The sequence below is a fragment of the Podarcis liolepis genome (genome assembly GCF_965112155.1).
Source record: "Podarcis liolepis genome assembly, chromosome: 3".
NCBI classification, from domain to species: domain Eukaryota; kingdom Metazoa; phylum Chordata; class Lepidosauria; order Squamata; family Lacertidae; genus Podarcis; species Podarcis liolepis.
The window spans coordinates 49,092,028-49,106,781 of NC_139557.1; the positions used below are offsets into that span (position 1 = coordinate 49,092,028).

Sequence of the window (14,754 nt, forward strand, 5' to 3'; positions counted from 1 at the left end):
CCATAATAATGAAAAAATCATGTTATTCATACCTGTGGATATGGAGATGTCCTAGATTTTGACTTTGTGCTCGGCAGACGTGACTTGCTTCCTTTTCTGTTGTCAGTGATTGTTGGTGTTGAGTTTGCATATGGGAATGATGGCTTTGTTGCTGAAACTTGATCCAATGAGAGCTGTAGTCCTTTATATTCTGTATCCCTGGATAAAAGGAATAAGGCGAAATTAATACCATCCAAGACAACTTGGGGTTAACTTGTATAGCTTTCATTTTATGCAGTGTCTTGATCCCTTTTGTAAGAAATCATCCCATAAAATATACATACCTGTAGGAAATGTGAGTCTCTTTCCAGACTACAGAAGAAAAGTGGAAAGGGGAGGCAGCGGCTCAGGAATAAATAAAATAGAGAATAGCAAAGGTACACATCAAACAGTCTTCCCTGGACAAGAGAATGCTCCACATGAGCAGTGGAGACTGTCCATTCATACAGAGCATTCTTCAAATGTAGTGATGAGCATAGTTAAATTTCATGCCCAGTGCTCCATATGTCAATAAGGAGTCACTGAATGCAGATGGCACAACAAAGAGCATCAAGCATTAATGAAGGCAATAAATAGATACAATTGAAACCATCCTTTGGAAGGAAAGATTTATAACAGTACATAGTCACAAAATGGTCTAAGACAACAAAGAGTACACAATCACTAAGAATATATCCAAATTTCTGAGGCTTTTCAAAGGACAAACAAGAGGATTCATTTATTATAATCTACACATGAGACCTGAGGGGGAAATCCACCTGAAGTGTTTGTAGTGCAGGCCACTATATATATTAAAATGACAGCAGTATGGGTCTCAATATAGACAATCCACATTTGATGTATAACTCATTAGTTTAGAGTTAATTCATTACATAACTTTAAACAAGCCAAGAACAGTGGCTCATTAACTGGAATTGGGCAAAGCCAGACCTCCAGTATAAAAGTGACAGGTCTAGTCTATATTATACCACATGCAAAAATATTTATAACTGGGAATACACGGAGCACTATAAACTATTGTGGTGGTTTGAAAAGTTGGCTTGTCTAGAGACTGACAGATGAGGTACAATCAATCTGAATATACAAATGCTTCTGGTCATTTGTCAGGTTTCTGCCTTGTGTCCGTTGGTGTTTATTTCAATGGAATGGGTGTCGAGACATAATGGAAGTTTTGTACAATGGCCTGGCTTACCTTCATAACCTACATTAAGAACATAGGACAAGCCCTGGTGGATCAGACCAAAATCCAGGATCCTGCTTTCCTAAAGTAGTCAACCAGATGCTTAAAGGAAGTCCAAAAGCAGGACACAAGGCCCACAGGCCTCTTTCTCAGAGACTGATCAAAGGCATGGTGCCTCTGATTCTGGAGGTGGTAGTAGCCATTGATAGTCTTATCCTCCATTAATTTGTCTAATCCCCTTCTAAAGGGGTGGGAACCAACCATCACCACTTCTTACAGCAGCAAATTCTATAGCCTCACTGTAGCTTCACATGCAGCAGAATTAATGAGCTGAGTTTGGAAGTGGTAGAATGGACTCGACTACTTCAGGAGAGGCAAAACCTTTCTGAATACCACTTTCCTGCTGCACAGCAGTCTGGCAAATGTTACACCTGGAAAAAGAGGCTCTTGTTCTGCCAACTCCAGTTCCTTCACCCTGGAGCCACCCAGTTAGAGAAATTGAACTGTGGGCTCTAGGAGGAATAAATCACTGTGCTCAAGAAATAGGTTGATCTCAGGAGAGAAGCTGAGTTATTGTACCAATCACTGCAGATCCCCCCCCCCCGCCCGCCACCGCCGCCTTTTTGTGTATTTTACTGCCTTTCCATAAACACAGACACTGCAGGCTGGCGACTAAATTTACACCAAAAGCAAAAAAAGGACCGTTTAACTTGCTGTCTCTGCCCAACCAGCTAGCAAAAACCCTGGCAGGAAGTGACAATAACAAAAAGCCAATACTGTCGTGACAAACTGAAAATTTAAACACATAAAGGCTAATTAAAAAGGTAAAGGGACCCCTTACCATTAGGTCCAGTCGTGACCAACTCTGGGGTTGCGGCGCTCATCTCGCTTTAAAGGCCAATTATAAAGTTACATATACATGGGAAGAGGCATAAGCAATGTGAAAACACACATAGAAAGCGATGCTCTTTTTCGAAAGCAAGAGGGTAGATAGGTGAGATGCTGCAAGCTGCAGTGATTTCAGCCTTAGCTTCTTCAGAAGAGAGATTTGCAAGTCCAACTGATGTTCCATAGAACTGTAGAGTTGGAAGGGACCCTGAGGCTTATCTAGCCCACCCTCTGCAATCCAGGATTATGCAGCAGTCCCATACGAGGATCAAACTTGCAGCCTTGGCATTATCAGCACCATGCTGTAACCAGCTGAGCTATCCAAGCAAATCAGAAGTAGTAGGTACTTATTTAGACCATTTCTATACCACACGGTATCTAAGAATAATGTGGTGTGCAGAAAACGATAAACAACAGTAGTTACAAATACATTATGGAAACCCATAAATATAAATTATTCAGAAACATAGACCAATATCAATTCCTTCTCCTTCTGACACATCTCCCTGCTCAAGAGCCTCCTGGCTCTCAACTAGGGTCCAAACAATTTCAAAGATCTCCCCGCCCCCGATCTCCCAATAAAGAAGATTCCTGGAACCAGCTTACATTACCCTACTCTCTCAATCTAGGCTCCTTGTATGGGCAAGCACCAAGGTACATGAAGCATACCAAAGGACACTTCAGACAGTTCACAAAGGCATTTAAATGTTAGCCAACTTTTTGTTCCACAAAACCCCTCAACATCACCCTGAATTGGCACCAAAGTTATAAAGAGGGAAACTTGATTCAATGTTTCAGATGAAACAATACCCTTGTAACTTGGTGTAATCCTGCCAAGGGTGCCAGCTCTTGGGGGCCAAGGCACTGTGCCGCCGCCCTTTTTTTTAAGGGACCAGGCTTCCTCAATGTTCAGAAGGGCCCCATGTGACATCATACACGGGCCCCTTCAATCCTTTGGAGAAGGTGGTGCCCCTGAATCCTGGAATGTTAACACTGGGCAAGCTAGCGTGTTGGTTGTTTTTTTATATATAGCATAATTTCCCATTACTTTAAATTCATAGGTGCTTTTTAGCAGCATGTCTGCAGAGAATACACTGAAAGCCTATTAGATGAGAGATAAAACAGCCAATTTCAACACCTCCCATCTTTCCTTTAAGAATGCATCTTCCCAAAGCCAACCTTTGCATTTCTACTTTAATATCCAAGCATTTATGCATAAACAGTATCTCTTATTTGTATTAATAGCACAGAAATGTAAATCCTCACACACCAGTAGGAGAGCATCCCCCATTACATGCAAAGTTAATAGGGACCCCCAGCTGTTTCCCAGACTAGACATTTTCACCTCAATCTTCAAGGCAATCTTTTTTACATGTTGGGAGGGGGGACCATTAATATGAGTGCTGTTGGATTGAGCATCACAAGATCCAAGTTCAATTTCTCTTTCTGTTATGATAAGAATCTCAAATGATCTTGGGCTAGTCATTCTGTATGAGACTTTTGGAAGCACTTGACATGGAGCTAACCTGGGCTCCCATCACAGCTGATAGTTAAACCTTACAGTGGAGATTTCACCATTGGCCTTGATGCAAAGAGAATCAAGAGATGGTATTGTTACAACACACTTTTTATTTCATGGAGGATGTGAGCTGGTTTGGAAGCTTCAGCTAAGCAGCAGCATAGAAACCTACTGTGTTAATATTTCTGTAAATGGAACTTTATTGGAGCTAATGAAAACATGAGGATTTAGGTCAGTTCACAGTCCCATTGACTCCAACTGGGTTAACGCCACAGAAACTCAAATATGTCTCAGGAGGCTGCTGCTGGATCTTTTGGTTTCATGGCCCAATCTATAACCAACCTAAGACTTCAGTGTAAAGTAACCAGCTCTGTTTGCTTCATAATTACATTAAACTTAAATACTGCTGTATTAGGCAGATTGGACACTGAAATGCCAATTTCAGACCCCATACCTGGAGATGCCATGCATGGAACCTGGGACTTCCTGCATGTGCTACAGCTCTTCCCATTTAAAAGTGTTCCTAAGTGAAAATGGAAAATAAGTTGCAGTTCCTTGACATTGATACATAGCTGAGAAGTGGCTGGGAAGCGCATGGTTTGTGTGCAAGGAACAGTGGAACCCAGTGAATAGTAAGAATAATAATCTGTAGGTTCCATTCCTGGAAGGTTTTTGAGACAGAACTGAATAAACATCTATTAGTTCTTGTATACTTCAAGATCTTGGGCAGACAACCCCAGAGGTTCATTACAGCTTATGATGATGAGTAACCAGCAAAAGACCCATAACAGCAATATGACCATCCAAAGAAAGACAGACATCATTAAAGAGTTATATTTATTGGTATGAATTCAAAATCTTCTCTCTTTTTAATCTAAATATTTTACATCTTATATATTTGATCCTTGATTAAACCTCTTGTAAGTTGCTAATCATTAATGGGGTTTTTATTGTTACTGTGCAAACAGTTCATTCATGCTGGTGACCTATCAAATTTCACAGACATGGTCTTTAATTGGATTTATTCATTTCTAATCTGCTTAAGCCCTGGGTGCTGTAATGCTTGACTAAATATACATTCAGCACCCTTATTTAAACTGGTAAAATAAATGTGAGATTTGGACTTTGAATATATAAATGCAATTGTTATTGTGTACCTAACAGTAGCAGAGGTGGAGGTAGGAATCATAGAAGGAATTTGAGGGGTCAGCATCTGGTGTGCCCCTAGTGAGAAAGTTAGGGATGGGGGATATAAAACTGCAAAACCTATAATTCAAGAAAACAGACTCTTCCTTAAGATCATAAATGGGCAGTCCAATGTGCATCATCTATGGTGCCAAAGCAAGATAATCTTATGCCAATGAAGGCTATGTACACCCCATACACACATTGAAAGCACACACTGTCCAAAAAAAATGAAGAAAAGATTTATGGGAACTGTAGTTTATCCCCCCCCAGCTACAATTTCCAGCATCCTTTAAAAAACAACAGTTCCCAGGATACTTGGGGAGGGTATGCTTTGAATACATGGTGTGTATGCAGCCTAAGATTCCTAATATCAGCAAAGGCACTTTCCTGTTGAATCAGTAACCCTTGCACTGGCAGTTATTTTAAGGAGAGCCTCAGGCCTCTCTATGTAACCCTCAGGGTGCTCCCCAGGCCTCCCCCCTCAAGCGACGCATATCTCCAGTCCTGCTCTGGACCCTCCTCAAGTCCTTTTGCCTGGCTCCAATGTGTCCTTGAAATGTGATCAAGTGTCTTGCTTGCCTGAAGGATGAAGAGATTGTGGATGTGTAGAAAAAACCAACCGGCTTTTGTATGGCTGAAATTTAACCTATTGTACAAAGGTCACATCCACTGCCCTGCCCACACTTGCCTCTCAACTTGCAGAATTTTGCCTCTAGATCCCTAGAATTATAGAAATGTTTATTTTGTACCCACCTATTGACCCTGTGTAGCCCGTAACAGTCCAAGGAGGTTTTAAGCACTTGGAAACAACAACAAAATATACAATGAAATCTTTCCAGCGTCCTGAAAGGTTTGTTTTGTCTGTCATTACTTGAAAAGCCAAATAAGTTTATCTTTAGATTACACATAATACCTTCAGTTATTCCTTTTAAATGAACAGTTCCCAGGGTTCCATCACATTCTATCATCAGAAAACAAACTGGGAGAAGAGCATTATCACCGTATTTTCCCCTAAAGGTGAAAGCATATGATCATCCCTGACAGGTAACACATTTTTAAATGTCAGCTCCTTGTTTTCTGCCTCTGTCATATTCAGTTATTGGTAAGTCATTGTACAGTCCAATCCGCCTTTTCCTCCCCAGTGACACCATTGAGCAATTGTCATTCTATCAGTTGCAGCAGGGCAAGAGAAGGAAATCAGGACCACTCCATCAGCCCTTAACAAGATAGCAGCTCCATAAGGCTCCTTCCTCCATCCACTGACAGACAGTCTGCGGCAGAGGGAGATGTGGGAAGCTGGACCAAAAGCCAAGAGACTAGAATCTGCTGGCTTCTCCTCTCCTTGCACTGTTTCCATTCCAGCTGACCCTTGGAAGAACTTTGTAAGAATGAATGGCAGGAGAAATCCAGCCAGATGAGTGGGGTATAAATAATAGAATTATTGTTGTTGTTATATTCCTGGGTTTGCTTTTTCTTCCTATTTTCTCCCAATCCACTTTCCTATTGTGTCCTGTCCTTTAGATTGCAAGCCCAAGTGTGGGACTGTAATCTGTTTAGGAAGTTTCTTTAAGAGTGGGGCAAAAGTGCTCTAAATAAATAAATGCTTTGGGGAAACCTTGGGTTTCCTTCCCAGACTGCAACCATGTGAATCAGGGTTGGGGAACCTGTGGCCCCCTCTCTATGTTGTTTGACCCAAAATCCCATCAGCCTCTGCCAGAATAGCAAATGCCCATGGACTAAAGGGGCTGTTGTCCAACATCATCTGGTGGGCACCAAAAGCCCACATCCAAGCCAACCTTCATTCCCGTTCAAACGACAACAATGATTTTTGATGATCCATATAAATAAATCTACTTGGCAAAAATAGACACTGCCTTAGCAGGAAATCCTGTTGGCATCCCTGGGAATGAGGCAGCCTGTGCAATAGGGATCTCCTAGAGCAGTGTTTCCCAAACTTGGGTCTTCAGCTGTTTTTGGACAACAATTCCCATTACCCCTGACCACTGGTCCTGCTAGCTAGGGATGGTGGGAGTTGTAGTCCAACACAGCCAGAGACCCAAGTTTGGGAAACAGTGTCCTAGGGCATTTGCAAGTTTGTGAGGTTTTACAGTAGAACCAAAGGTCACTTGCTTATTACTCCTTCTCCTGGCCATGCCCCCCCTTCAAAACAGAGCAAAGCAATTCTGTCAAAGCAAAGGAGAGAGAAGAGAATCATTGCAAAAATCTACTTAATTGGCAGTAACGAGAAACGAGCCAGCCCACTGGCCCACCAGATGTGCCAGGTAAACCGCTATAACCAGCAACTGTGATCACTCCATCAGCAGCCACAGGATGTGGCTTTTTAATCACCGCAGTGACAACATTATTAGCAACAAAAGAAGCACCTGAACTTTCTCAATTAGCAAGCCTGTGGGCTGGGGATACACAATCCAAATCAAGTAATCTAAAATAATTACCACACCTAGATTCTCTAAGTATTCAGAATTGGCAAGGCAGACTGGAACCAATACCTAAAGCAGCACAAGGAAGGAAAATAGTGGGGAGAGGGTGTAAAAAGGAGTGGGCAAAACATTCACTGTCCCACAAATTTTAACAGAAGTGTTGTTATTCAGATTCCTTATGGTCAAAGCATGTTGTTGAGACAAAAAGAAGTGCTGAGCTCTGGGTGCACCTTGGGGCATAGGCTGACCAGAGGGAAAATGGAGGGAAAGTGCTCCCCCCCCACACACACACAGTCAGTTCCCTGCTCCCCATTGGTAGACCCCTATGGTCACTTGAAGGAAAGGTGCTTTTCACAGGCTCTCCCTCCCCTATAAATATACTTCCCCTCTTCTGTGCCCCCATCAAATACTGTTCCCCTCATCTGGATCCATATCTATTGATTGTGCTGCAGTGCCACCAACTTCCTTAAATTTAATACAATGGTACTGAAAGGGCTGCTTTTATCGGATTTCTATGCTAGCTTCCAGCATTACCAGCTTTTCTCTCTGTCTCTCTGACTCACCACACATCTAAAGCACATGTCTTCCCCCAAGAATCTTAAATTCATTAAGGGTGCTGGGAATTGTAGCTCTGTGAAGCTCAAATTATTGTTCCCCAGATTCTTTGGGGGAAAGCAGTGTGCTTTGAATATATGGTCTCTCTCACTCTCTTCATTGAAAGCACATAACTTGGGTTGGCCTAATATAGGTATTCTTGCTCTAATATGGACCTTGGCTACTTTTACCTTTTTGTAACATAAAAACATCACACAAGTGAGACAAATCACATAGTACTTTCTATGTCACCTTGCATAAAAGCAACCCTAGACATGTCTGTTCAGAAGTGAGTCCCATTGAGAGCAATGGGACTTTATTGACAGGTAAACCAGTACAGCCAGAAATAAATTACAGATGGTGAGAGAGAATCTCCCCTTAACTACCTACCCTTTAACAACTCTACTCCAGAAAACAGAAAGCAACTAAGTCTGCACTCCTGTATGAGTGTTTATCTATTGAACACAGTGGGATGTACTTATGAGTTAATATACCTAGGGATTGCTCTGTGCACTGCATTAAGAGGTAACAAATTCACATGGGAGTCACCTTGAGTATGCTGTCTAATACCATCCATGTAGACCTCTACCTCTGGCAGTGCCTAAATATTAACAATGATGGGATAAAGAGTGAGGGCAAAAGTCAACATTTTCATTACTCTTCCTCCCCCTTTCCCCCCTATATTTTATTAGTTTGCTAACTGAACCCCTTCTGGTCACCCCACCTAGTTCCATGCAAGTCTCCATCCCTTTGAACAAGAAAGAAATCATGGGGCTTTGATAGAGACTCTGGATAAAATTAAGAACTTCAAACTCCCAGGTTTCCCCCCCCCCTTTTGGGGAGCAAAAGAAAAACAGATGTCCTGTTTGTTAAGTATAAATAACTCCGTACGTTGAAACCTTTCTTTTACGCTGCATTAAACTTTATTTAATGCAGGGTGCCCCCTTCAACTGTAAAAAGGCGGAGAAGGAGCAAACTCAAGGGGTGACAAAGCCCTAAATCTTGTTCTTTCCCCTCTAGGGAAACAGAAGAAGACAGGAGGGAAAAGCTTTCAGGCAGATGAAAGAACTTTGTGGATTCCTACCAAGCTCGTGGAGAAGGATGGGCCTTGTCAACTCAAGCCCTGGGCCAAAGAGAGTTTTCTTGGCAGGACTGAAATATTTGCCTTTTTTTATGACCCCCACTTAAAGCACTTCCATGACAGGCAAAATAAAAAGAAGAGCACCTTTGATGCAATCCATCAAGCACTTATTTTTCTCCAACAGCCCTTCTCCAATACTCATGGGACTGGCGCCTTAGCAGAACTTTGGTGTGCAATGCCCCAATGTTCATGTGAGTTGACACAGGCACTCTGCTGGGGAGTAACAAGAAACCTCGTGGGATTTAGTACTTACGTGAGCACGTAATTGACGCTGACGATGCAATGAGGCCGTGAAGATCGGCTGTTGTGGACAATGGTGGCGTAGCTCTGCACCCAGACCCAGCCACCTTGCTTCGCCAAGAAGCGGTAGTATTTTGTGGTAACTTGACCTTTCACTAGCACTGAAAAAGAAATAGAAGGGCTGATTTATTTAATGAGCAGTTACTCCATTTCTGTTTTACCTTCAAAGAGGAACTCTAACAAATCTCTACAAGGGCTCCATTTTCTTTATTATATTTCAGTGATTTACCGGTAACTTGTGCCCTGCTTTTTAGAAAGCTCTGGGCAACCGGGTGGTCTCTTATCCAGAACTACTTCCCTTTCGCTTCAACAAAGTTGAATAGCGTTGAGTGAGACCAATTAGAAGTGAACTCGGAGAGATGTTGTCGGTGTTTCTCAGCAAAGAAATAGAATGTGGTTTTACCAGTCCTCTATATTCGTGTTGATGTACATTAAGGTCATTGGGCACATTATGTCTTTTCAAGAGTGGCACCTCTCCAGGCCACCACATCGACTTACACTGTGGTCCTCCATAAGTTGTTGGACTCAACCTCCCATCAGCCCCAGCCAGCGTGGCCAAGGATGGTGGGAGTTGTGGTCCTCCACCTATTTTGAAAGAAGCTGCACTTCCCATTATAATTCTGACCAAAGTGGTGGCAGATGGTAGAAACGTAATGCTCTACTGTAAGGGCATGGCAACTCAAAAGCACAATCAATCATTAACAGCAAAAGTCAGTCTACTTCACAGCCAGGGTGTCAATCAAATTTAAAATGAATCTCTGGCATGTGATTATTATGTTACAGGAGTTCACAAGTGTCAGCAGTTAGATTAAAAGGCATTCTTATGGTCTCTAGTGAAAATGCCTTTTCCTGGCAGTCATGAGAGAGACTAAAGGCTTTGTAGTGTCTACACTACTAAAGAGTTCAGCTGTCATGACCTCCTTCTCTGTCAAACATCAACATAGCAATTCTGAAAGCAGACTGAGCTACAGTTCTATACACACTTACCTGGGAGTAAGACCCACTGAACTTAATGGGAATTACTTCTGAGCAGCCATAAAAGATTGTACTGTAAAGCTTCCTAACTATGAATTACCAAACTTTAACTAACAAATTTGACACTGTCTTTGTAATGCAGATATTGAGAGCTCACCCTTGTCCCAAATTTTGTTAAATATATTAGAATTTAGACTGAACACTCAAAATCTGAGACTCAGAATTAACAAAATATTTTGCAAGCCTGCCTTTACCATGTTTACTTAAATGTCTCATTGTTTTCAGCGGCGCTTTCAAGTCAGTGCGTGCAGAATGGCAGCAATTAAAAGTGCAACACACATTTAAAGCTGTAGACTTATAGATTTAATTAGGATGGGTCCCAAAAGCTGTGGACCATAACCAAAACAACCTGGATTAATTGGATTTAAGACTTTTATGTTGCATTCATATGGCCAGAGGTAATAGAATAAATCAGACCTCATCAGAGAGGATGATCCCCTATCAGATCTTTGATCCCCTAACACTGCAGTGCAGGGCAGCTCAGGGGCATGCCACGGGAAGATCTAGAAGGTTCTAACGCCGTACCAGCCACACCCCTGCCACCCCACCTACAACAAGCCCAAGGTAAATTTATGTCCACTGAACTGTCATAAACCAATCCCCTTTCATAACCTCTCCCAAACTGGGAGTTGTGTGTGTCTAGAAAAGGGCATAGGATTGCACCATTAAACTGCATTCTGTGCCCACTTACCTGGGAGAAAACCTCACTGAACTCAGTTGGATTCCCTTCTTTGTGGAAACGTGTAGGATTGTGCAGTTAAAGTGACACAAAACCCCAGTCCTTCCTGTGCAGTGTCTCCAACTTAAGAACAATTTCGCGATCACTTCTATTTAGTCTGAAGTCTGCAGTAGCAGCTAGGGCTAACCCTTTGTGTGTTTTGGAAAGACATAACCCACCTTTAACAGTACCCACTTTCCCCAGCAAGGAGATGTAGTTACAGAATACCTTTCGCCAGCTGAATTTCTGTCTCTATCACAATTGCAGTATGTATTACAGTTACAAGCACAGAGCTAGGAAAGAGCAAACCAAGCAGCAAGCCGGTTTAAGCACTGATGAGGATCTGCTCTGGAAAAGTGCATTCCAAGCCACTAACATCAGATGATTCTTTGAAGCCCTGCCCTAAATTAAAACGAACCTTATAGGATTCACACCCTTGTAAATATAATTAGAATCAGGGACCAACACACCGAAAGAGAGAACCCAAAATTAAAGGTTGGCAAGGAGGTAGTATGGATTTCCCATCAAAATCACTTAACAAAAATTTAAAAAATTGTAATTGATTTGAAGACCAAACCCAAAGTGTTCTTCTGTTAAGAAGTTGCATTCCCACTCATACCAGGCTTGAGAGGCGATTTCTCACAGCCCTTTCTCAAACCATGTCATTTATTCAAGCCAAATCTATTCCATCACCCACCATTAACACATCATAAAGCAGTTAAGCAGAAGGCATGAGGGAAGTGCATATCCTTTGTTGCTTTCTAAAAATAAACCTAGAGGGGTGGAGTTGGGTCTCTTATTACCTTAATAGGCCTGAGATTATTTTGGAGTTAAGGAATGACATGGGAAAACTCATCTGCACATCCCCCCCTCCTACACAAAAGTCAAGTTGATTATCCATGAAGCACATCTATTCCTTTAGCTTGCAGTATAATCGAGCACTTTCTTTTTTGCCATAGTGGTGGGGTGACCAACGCAAAAGAGGACCAGGGCCTCTGTGCCTTACCATCACAGTGCAGGAGAGGGGCTTTCAACAGGTATGGTTTGCAAGGCAGAATCCCCAATTTCTGCAAGATGATGACAAGGTGCAGGAACCCTGGTCCTCTTGGACTCAGATGGAATCTCAACCCCTAATCCCAAATACATCATCCCTTCAAACTATGAAAGAAAAGATACCCTTTTGTCAAGTGGAGTGCAAACTGTCCCATCGTGTGCTTAAGGCAGGCATAGGCAAACTCGGCCCCTCCAGATGTTTTGGAACTACAACTCCCATCATCCCTGACCACTGGTCCTGTTAGCTAGGGGTGATGGAAGTTGTAGTCCCAAGACATCTGGAGGGCCAAGTTTGCCTATGCCTGGCTTATGGTTAAAGGGTGGTTAAAGGTGGAGACAAATTTGCTTTGTGTTGGAGACTTTTCCTCCCTGAGGTCTTATTTCAATGGAATGGTGCTTTGGGGAAATGTTTCAATCGTGCTGCCTACTCTTTCTTTCTCCCGGCTCCCAGCAGCTACCGCAATCCTATGCATGCTTGTCCCCATGAACGCAGCACGACTTCCATCAAGCTTGATTAGGATCGCACGCAGCTACGTGGAAAATACCCAAGTAAGACAGCCCACCAGCCAGCCCACTTTGACTTGGGAGTAAGGCCCAGGGAACTCAGCGCGACCTGCCTAGGCGAGGGGCTTCAAGCGTGCTAAGAGGAGAGGCTCCTTACGCAGGTGATGAGCGCAGCGCAAATGGAAAGTGTCGCAGCCGTGGACGTGGTGGTAAAGCGTCTTCTCGATCAGGTCCTGAGGCTCGTAACCGGTCAGCTCGGCTACCCTGCCAGGAAAGAGAGAGACACAGAGAAAGAGAGAGAAAGCCGGTCGGTTGCTTTGATTTGGCACGTCGGTGCTGTTAGGGCGAGGGGAGAGGAAGCCCCGGCGCCGACCTACCGGGAATCGAGGAAAATGAGCTTCATATCCAGGCTGGCCCGGAACATGAACATATTGCTGTGCAGCTTGATCTCCGTCACGGCGCTGGGGGGCAGGGAATGGCCGACCGCCACCAGGCCGACGTTTTGGTAGCAGCCGTCGAAGGGAGACATGTCCAGGCTGTACTGGCGGATCTTCAGGTAGCCGCTGCAGTGAATGACCTGTTGGGGAGACACAGAAATCCGCTCAAGTCGAGAGGGCTGTTCGAGTTGCCCTTCGTGGTCAGCTATCTGCGAAACAGCTCGCGCGCAAACAGAAAACTCTCCGGGAATTTTGGGAGGGAGTGTGGGAGCCCCACTCGACACCACGGATGTGCCTCAATGTAGTAAACGCGCAGAGGATCGCGCGGCTGGTCTCCCCTCCCCTCCTTTTCGGTCCCTGTTAATCGTCTGGTTGGGACTACAGCGCCAAGGGTTGATTTTGCGCGCTTGAAGGGGCCACGGCGGCCAGGCAGGACTTTGTTTATCAGTTTACAACCGATGCTTCTCAGGGAAATAAGCTTGCACGCTCTCTTGTGTCTATTTGCAGGCCGCTTTTCCGGGTCCCCATTTAGTTGGTCGTAAGGAGCGTGCCAGCCTCCGAATGATCTTTTCTTTCTTCTTCTGGATCAACGCGCTACTCCCTCTCAGTCATCCGAATGAAACCAGGTGACGTTCACCTGCCACTCATCTTCCTCTGTGATCAAGTGGGGTGCCTGCATCCTCCAACAAACCCGCAATTACGAGGCTTATTATCTACACCTATTGACACTCAGCAGAACGTGAGAACAGTGTAAACTTAGATGTATTGCGTTTGAGGTCTGTGCAGGGCGATCCCCCCCCTTTAATTGCCTCTGGCGAGAGGTCAATATTCATAGGATTGGGGTGCGCGCTTTCACGTGTTTCCGAGGAAGTGAATTTGTTCCTTGGGGCTCACTCCCAGATAAACGTGGATAGGATGAAAGCCTTGGGCTGCAGTCCTATGCCCACTTACCTGGGTGTAAGCTCCACCAAACTCAGTGGGACTTAGTTCTGAGTAGACAGACGCACTGTTGACTCTCTCACCCAACTTGGTCGCGTGGTTTATTTGCGATGACAAAATCTATTACTACATCTCTCTGCGTGTGCCCGATATAGATCGGCTGGCAAAACACTTGGAATTACTGGAGAGTCAGTAGGACGGACGGAGTCTCAGGGCGATTGCTTGGCAGTCTCCCTTTGAATTACGTGGGCTACCTTGCAGCCGGAGGGGCAGTTAGTTCTCAAGCCTCTCAAGAAAGGCGTCCTCGACAGAACTAGGCACAGTCCGGAAGCAAGTAAAATATCGGAAAACAAGCCTTTCCTCCTTCGGAAACTACGCAATTATTCACACAACTAAATTCCCCGCAGTCGAATATTATGCACGTGATTTAGTGCTCAACAGACTTGCCCCAAACTAAGTTAGCCCCGAAATTAAAGGAGTTTTCTTCCAGAAAACACAAGGCTCTTGGAAAACACTGCAATAGCAATCCTAACCATGCCTACTCAGAAGTAAATCCTATTGAATTCAGTGGGGGTTACTCTCAGGAGTGAATATTGCAGCTCAACAAGGTAAGCTGCTGCGTTATGACAGGCAGGCACTCTGAGGTCTCTTAAAGCGCCTCCCTAGGGGGTTAAACCACAGAGCCTAGGGCTTGCCGATCAGAAGGTCAGCGGTTCGAATCCCCACAATGGGGTGAGGTCCCGTTGCTCGGTCCCTGCTCCTGCCAACCTAGCAGTTT

General features: G+C 44.0%; 1 protein-coding gene across 2 annotated transcripts in view; it reads right to left on the bottom strand.

Annotated features, from left to right (window-relative positions):
- The window catches only part of SIM1 (SIM bHLH transcription factor 1), a 59,518-nt gene that overhangs the window by 15,589 nt on the left and 29,175 nt on the right, over positions 1-14,754 (bottom strand). For both annotated transcript variants that reach the window (XM_083497661.1, XM_083497662.1), the window contains 4 exons: positions 12,978-13,177; positions 12,758-12,864; positions 9,244-9,391; positions 33-198 (listed from right to left, as the gene is read on the bottom strand). In XM_083497661.1, the coding sequence (XP_083353787.1) occupies positions 33-198; positions 9,244-9,391; positions 12,758-12,864; positions 12,978-13,177 (621 nt within the window). The remainder of the gene's footprint in view (positions 1-32; positions 199-9,243; positions 9,392-12,757; positions 12,865-12,977; positions 13,178-14,754) is intronic.